The 7,503-nt window shown below is 41.4% G+C and overlaps 1 protein-coding gene across 1 annotated transcript; it reads left to right on the forward strand.

The window, feature by feature from the left end:
• Positions 1-4,144: 4,144 nt before the first annotated feature.
• LOC105055059 (BTB/POZ domain-containing protein At3g50780) lies at positions 4,145-6,917 on the forward strand. The gene is made up of 2 exons (XM_010936762.4): positions 4,145-5,404; positions 6,494-6,917. Exons 1-2 carry the CDS (start codon positions 4,235-4,237, stop codon positions 6,770-6,772), a joined length of 1,449 nt encoding a protein of 482 aa, XP_010935064.1. The 5' UTR covers positions 4,145-4,234; the 3' UTR covers positions 6,773-6,917.
• The last annotated feature ends 586 nt before the right edge of the window (positions 6,918-7,503 follow it).

Here is a 7,503-nt window from a genome sequence, read left to right on the forward strand (position 1 = left end):
AGGATAAGCAATAAACATAAAATTTGATGTTCAATTTTCAAAACACTGCAAACATCTATAAATTATCTATCTTGTCAAAAGAGATATATTATCATATGTTAACATGTGAAATACTTTTGTTCAACAATTATTTCATGTCTTATCATTTATTTTTTTTTTCATAATCACATGATTTTTAACCTTTTTTTTTTTACTTTGGACTAACCAAGTCTATACCTCAGTCACCATCTGAATAAATTTTTCACTCAAAAGCCTTTCAAGGCTGTCCAAGGATAAGCTCCTGGCCGGCTGTCTCACGTACGAAAGCCCGTAGGGAGCTGTCCCAGGCATAAGCTCCTGGTGGACTGTTCCAGGTATGAGCTCCTGACCGACTGATCCACGTATAAGCCAGTGGGGGCAGTCCCAGGCATAAGCTCCTGACGGGCTGTCCCAGGCATAAGCTCCTAGCAGACTGTTCCACATAACAAGACTAGTCCATACCATATCTTTTTTTTTATTTAATTATTATATATTGATTTCATCAAATCAATTCTGACTTACATTATGACCAATTTAGATATGTCATATCCATATAATCATGCCCTCAATCTCTGATACATATATATTGACATAACATACTTATGCTCAAAATCAAATAACAGTATCTCAAATATAATAAATTCATCGATCTCAAATCTAATGATGCAAAACCAATGATGCAAGATCAACGGTAAAATAGCATATATAATAGTGATCATGTGCAGAGATTCTTACTTTTACCGGTGACTGATCCAAGCATAAAAATCAATATTCTTCTTTGATTTATGAATTTTGAAAATAAGTTATTCCACTCGACATCTTATGTAAACAATCGTATCTCTTCATGATCCTGATCAAATATAAAAATCATATATAGAGAAAATTATCGATAATCGATCCTAATAACACAAATCTAGGACTTCTCCTAGGATTATCCAAAATCGGGATTTGTCTGAGTATCTAGACCCTCCATTGGTTCACAAGACTTCTAGAGAGAGAAAATTCATGAAGAGAAAGAAAATTCTAGAGATAAAATTTTAGAGAGAGAGTGGAGAGAGAAAATGGAGAGAGAATCTTCATATCTTTTAGATGAAGAAATTATGATTGAGATTATCAAAGGTCCTATCAGGATGACTTAATATGAATTAACTATGATTGATGTTATCAATTTCGAATATGGATCGGATCGGGATCTAATCTACTACATGAATTTCGGAGCAATCTCAGATTATCATATTTTCATCTCAAGTTTATCCTAGGGTCCGTGATGCAATCAGAGAGGGAGAGAAAGATCCTAGAGAGATAATATCCATAAAGAAAGAGAAAAACTCTAGAGAGAGAAAATAGAGAGAGAATTTAGAGAGAGAAAATAGAGAGAGAAAGTAGAGAGAGGAGAGAGAAAAGAGAGAGAAAAGAGAGAGAGGAGAGAGAAAAAATTCTCTCTTTTTCTTTCTCTTTTTTTTTATTTTTCTTTCTTTTCTTTTCTTCTTTCTCTTTTTCTTTTTCTTTTCTTTTCTTTTTTTTTTTCTTTCACGGGAGCAGAGGACCTGCGTGGTTCTCTTCTTCACGCAACAAGAGAGGTCCTTCCTCCCCCTTGTTTCCAAACTAAGGGCCTCCCCCCAACCGACCACCACTCCGATCGGTGGAGTAGTCCCCAATGACGTCGAGAGATCGGGTCTGGTGACCGACGACGGCAAACAGTGACGAAAAAAAATAAAATAACATAGAGAAAACAGGGGATCTTCTTTGGAATTTATTTTCAGCAAAGCCGATGGCCGATGGCGAGGTCTGGGGTTGTGAGAAGATGAGCAAGAGAGAGAGAAGGAAGGAATGGGACCTTGGTTTCGGTGGCATCTTTGGTCTTGATTTTCGATGGGCACGGTGAAGGCAATCAGCGACTCCAACGAAAGAAAAGAGGGAGAAAGAAGAGAGAGGAAGCCTGATGTTTTCATGGCTTGCTTAAGATAGAGAAGAGGGAATTTATAGATAGGATCTAGGGCTCCTAAAGTCCCAATCCCATTCTGATTCAAAGAGGGAAGACGGACTCTATCAGGAGTCCTCTTCCGTTCTCTTCTTTCTTATTTATTTTTTTAAAAATCTGGGTTATTACATTGACGTAGGATGTCATAATGTACACAAGATGTCATATTTTTTTGAGCCGTATTATGACATCCTGTATGTAGGAAGTCATAATATGTCACAAGATATTATAATTTTTTTTAAAAGATAGAGATATTTTTATCATATAAAATTTTTAAATAAAAAAATAAAACTGCAGATATTAAATGCGCGTTTGATAGCGGTGGCTATGTGGACCAATCACATAAAACGATACACTCTATGTCGGATTTTCTATGCCGCCGGTGGTGCACAAAGAATTTCCCAAATAATGATATCATTTGCATTAGTGTGATCTTTGATGCCCAACTATGGCATCTGCCGGTGATCCCCAACACAGAAGGTAGATGCACCAAAGATAATGGCAATAACATGGAGGGGACACCTTCATGGCCATTAACTTGGATTTCAATCTAGCGGTGCATGTTGGTAATTGTGGTACTGCAACCTGTTTAGAGGTGTCCTGCAGTTTTCCAGAATTCTTAGAACTGTGGACTCACATGCACCCACGATCCGTTCTGCTGTTCCCGTTGCTTTCATTGAATCAAGAGCATGTATCAGGGAAAAAAAAAAAATCAAGTGAATCAAAGTATTGTACGTGACATGCACCATGAGTGCATGAGTGCATGCATATGTAAATGTAATTGCGTAGGTGCGTGTATATCATCAGAAGTATATATTTTTTTTTTTGGCTAAAAAACAGTAGTGTATCTTTTACTTGGGAATGAAATCCCCAACTGCCATATCAACTTCATGGAACCGAGGTTGAGTTGGTGATTGGTGGCAGTACTGATCTATTTGACCAGATAGACGTGTTGTACAATGTTCTCATCATAGTGACATTATCAGGATTAAAAATAACTAAAGACATATAAGGTATGCAAATATCATTTAATATTTGGTTATATAGATGTGGTTCTGTTAACATGTTATCCAAGCATTCCCTTCCTTTTGCAGGGCACTTGGTGTTGCCTCTTTATTCCAGATAAGAGTGATTCCTCATTTGTTCTATAAGCATCCAACTAGAGATGGCAGTTGATCTGGTCGAAAGGAGTTTGGATAAAAAAACTTTATAGTCATCTATTTCTAAACCCGTTTTCAATCCAAATTTGAAAAAGGCACAATCCAAACCTATTTATTTCAGGTGAGTTCCAGCAGGTTGGTGCATCATGATCAACTTCTAACCCGCTGAATGTAGTGCATGTAACCTCCCTACTTTAGCCAGACAATTACCCCATATTTCCTTCTCCATAGCCCAAAATGTCAAAGCCACTAAAAATTAATAATAGAGTCCCTTTTTACTTGTTTTTGCTTTAGCATCATGATTACAAGGTCTTGGATTAAATCCAACCAATAGTATCAACATGCAACACATTATGCAACAGAGAAGAAATTGACTAAGCTGAATCCCAAACAATAAAATTTAAGTGATTAGCTACAAAGGAAGAGACCCAATCTACAATCTTATTTGTCTCATTGAAAATATGAACAACCATGAATGAATTCAAAGTGGAAACCATTCTTTTTAAGTCATCTAGGGTAGGATGAAAGCCAACTGATAAAATCCTCCTTAAAGACAATGCTAGGGCTCTCGAACATAATTGTGTAGACAAGACCCTCTCAGGCTCCCCTCACCTCCCTAAGAGGAATGGTAACATCATGAAGATGACATCCTACTGCCACAACCAATAATAGAGACCTTCATGTTTAGTGAAGCAAAAGTAGTAATCATGCGAAGCAATGACTCTCATAAACACCAGCATTTGTATTATTCTTAAACAGCAATTGTGTCAATTAATGATCATTATGAACATTAGTTATATAGCAACCTGGTGACACCAATTCCCGTGTACAATTACGAGTTACTTCAAATGATACCATATCCCTCAACGTCGTTTATAGACGACAAACCTTTGGGCCTAAATCTTTAACCGGCTATCGATCCGAACCTAAATCCACCACATCCCACGAACCCAAGATGGTAATAAACACGACCCGACCCGTGCCGACCTAAGTCTGAACAATCCCCTTGTCACCGCCTAACGGCTACCAAATCGCCCCGTCCGACGTCTTCTCTGCCAGATATTCTTCCACTACGATGGCCCCCGGCAGTGGCGGAGGAGCCCGGAAACGGGCGCACGCGGAGAGCACCACCAGCCACCCCTCCGAACCCGACCCCGATCCTGACGAAACCCTAGCCGAGAATTGTCCTCCCCCCACGCCTATCCCCTCCTCCGCCCCTACCGCCGGTGGTTTCAACGATCCCGCCACCGCCGACGTCCTCCTCCGCCTCCACCTCGACGATTCCTCCCCCCCTTCCTCCCCCGCTCACCACCCCACCTTCCTCGACCTCCACCTCCACTTCTTCGCCCTCCGCCGCTCTCGCTACTTCGCCGCCCTTCTCTCCGACCGGTGGCTCCCCGACGCCACCGACTCTACCGACGCTGTCCCCCGCCTCAGCCTCATGGTCCCCTCCCCCGCCGCCCGCTCCCGCGGTCCCTTCGAGTCCCACGTTGCCGTCCTCCGTCTGCTCTACACCTTCGATTTCTCCGGCTCGATCCTCACCGCCGCCGACGCTCTGGAGATGCTTCCCGTCGCCCTCGAGCTCCTCTTCGACGATTGCATCCAGGCCTGCGTACGATTCCTCGAGGCCGTGCCCTGGACCGAGGAGGAGGAGGAGGCCGTGCTCAATTTGATCCCTTTCCTTCAAGAAGAGGAATCCCGCGACCTCCTCGCTAGGATCCTGCCGGAGACAAGTTCCGACGGGAAGCACCCCTCGGAGGAGATGCTTCACAGCCTGATCCTCTCGGCCATCCACAGCCATCCGAAGGTGGCCACCGTGAAGGCCTTCGTGGCGAAGCTGCTGAGAGATTACCCCTCGCGTGACTCGGTGAGGAGTGTCTTGGACCGAGCATTCTTGGTGAGCCTGGAATCAGTGAAGAAATTGCTCGGAGAGTATGCAAGCCCGGACTTCAGGGTGGCGGAGGACAACGATGAGACCGAGGCGATACAGAGGCTGAGCCTCTACAAGGCAATGGTGAATGCGAGGCACCTGCTGTGGCTGGTGGAGAGGATGATCGAGCTGAGGGTGGCGGACATGGCGGTGAGGGAATGGAGTGAGCAGGCCGCGCTCGTGGCCGACCTGCAGAGGACGTTCAGGGACGATGCATGGCGGAATATTGCACCTGGCTTCCCATCACTGGTGATGAGGTGCACCAGCCGGCTCGCCAACGCTGTGGCTGCCGGGTCCATCCTAGCTCCCAGACAGGTCTTGCTTTTGAGTTTCCTATAGTTAGCCTTCATTCTCCTTGTAGGATTAAACTATAGTTGTTGAATTTTTGTTTTTATGCCACTGAGGATGACCATTTAGTATTTGTGGTTGCACCTCCTTGAATTCTTCTTGCTTTCAATGCTGTAAATTTGGAGTTCTTTTTTTATAGTTCAAGAGCAAAAATAACTGTTTCCTAGTCTAACTTGGCCTGTATAACATAAAGAGTAAACGTTAACTACTGATGCCAGGCATTATCACAAAGTGTAAAGGGCTGGCTATAGGAATTCTCATTCACCAGGCATTCTAATTAAATCCCATTGTTCGGTTATGTCTGTGTCATGTAACTGCAATGATAAAATGCCACAAGATTTTTTCCATCAACAGATTCTAGTGTATCATTTCAATGCTGGTGATTTGGAACCAAGATCTGATTTTGACAATATGTGGAAATTTTGGGCCTTGGATAAAATGGGCTCAGTGTATTGCTGAGATGTGATTTGGTCCTCAAGTATGAAACAATCTGATCACATACGCTGGACTTTGAAAGGCTGTTACGTGTTCAGGTGTGTCAAAGCTGTCTCCCATATAGACAGTATACACTTGGTTTTTCTCCATTTTTCTTCACATGTTTTAGAGTATTTAGACATTTGCGACTTGAGCATTGTATGTTAAGCTTTGAGAAAGCTCAAGAACTACATTCTCTGTCTTGAACTGACTAATATGGATCATATTTGACGCCATGTCAAACTACACATAATTAACCACTTCTGACTGTGAGTGTGTTTACGAACTCAATCAATATATGTGGATCTTTTTTGTTGAGTTCTATTATTTTGTTTTGTCGCAATACAAAAAAATTGTCATCTGTTTTGTGGTATCTTGATACAAGAGATTTGATCGAACACACATCAGACTGTTGTAATTTTGGGTTCTGCTTTTACCTTTTTTAATCCCACTTTTTGGAAGCCAAGAAAGCTTGTAGACATCCCAGAATTGTTCTTTTTTTTTTTTTGGTGGAGTTTTGCTGGTGCATGCTGGACATTGGGTTTTTGTACTATAAGCCTTTTGTTATATTTTCTTTTTCAGGTGAGAATGAGGCTTGTGAAGGAGTGGCTTCCTGTGTTGAATGTTTGCAGAGATATGGTTTCACCAATGCCATCTGGTCACAAAATGCTTTATCAGGAGATGGAAGAAATATTTCTAAGTATTATCTCCACCCTGCCAATGTCAGATGCCCAAGAATTGCTGCAGCAGTGTCTCAGCTTCTCCACACGCAATGTTGATGACTGTCCGCACCTGATCTTGGCATTCAATACGTGGTTTAGGCGGGCGAATCGACCACCATATGATGGCAGTGCCAGTTGAAAGTAGATTATGCTATTAGCATAAAATGTCGATAGACTATTGATTATGTGATCATGTCCATGATGTTTTTTATTGATTAGTAAAGAGCTACAATAGATTTCACATGTGACTCACATATTGATAACTTGTCCTATTTTGTTCTTTCCATATTGTGTTAGACTGCCCTTCGATCTTCTTTTGCTGTCATACTTTATGAGTAGTTTTCCTTTGTTGTAACTTAGTGTTTCATGCCTTAAATCTTCATTTTTGTGATGCAAAGTTGAGATGAAGTGTACCAACTATTTGTATTAGTTATTTTCGACAAGCTTTTGACATTTACATGCTTTCTATCACTTCTTAGCTGCCTCTGATCCATGGGACCTGGCTTTTTGTGAACAATTCCAAATTGTTCAGTCTGAACACACAATAGGTTATGCTTAGATGGAGGGTGTTATCTGGTCACTTTCTTTATATATCTTTTCACACAAGCATTTATTTCCCTGGGTAATCTGGGATATCCATCTGATGTCCATTAGTATTACATGTGGCTGATTTTGAAACTTCTGGTTTTCGGTGGGAAGCAGACATGCATGGATTAGAATATGAGGCCTCAATGTTTCAGTTAACATCTTTACTATGCTTTTCTTCCGGTAGTGTCAACAACTTAAACCACAATATTTGCACGAGAATTGGAAGGTAACTCTGTTTACATTTTATTAAGGGGAAATATCTTAATTATTAAATATGATTCA

Source organism: Elaeis guineensis, chromosome 12, assembly GCF_000442705.2.
Source record: "Elaeis guineensis isolate ETL-2024a chromosome 12, EG11, whole genome shotgun sequence".
Classification (NCBI taxonomy): Eukaryota; Viridiplantae; Streptophyta; class Magnoliopsida; order Arecales; family Arecaceae; genus Elaeis; species Elaeis guineensis.

Bases quoted from the DNA above. Each gene is read 5' to 3' on its own strand.
- LOC105055059 (XM_010936762.4), top strand. From the start codon at position 4,235: ATGGCCCCCGGCAGTGGCGGAGGAGCCCGGAAACGGGCGCACGCGGAG. The intron at 5,405-6,493 runs GTCTTGCTTTTG...TTTCTTTTTCAG, and splicing joins CCATCCTAGCTCCCAGACAG to GTGAGAATGAGGCTTGTGAA.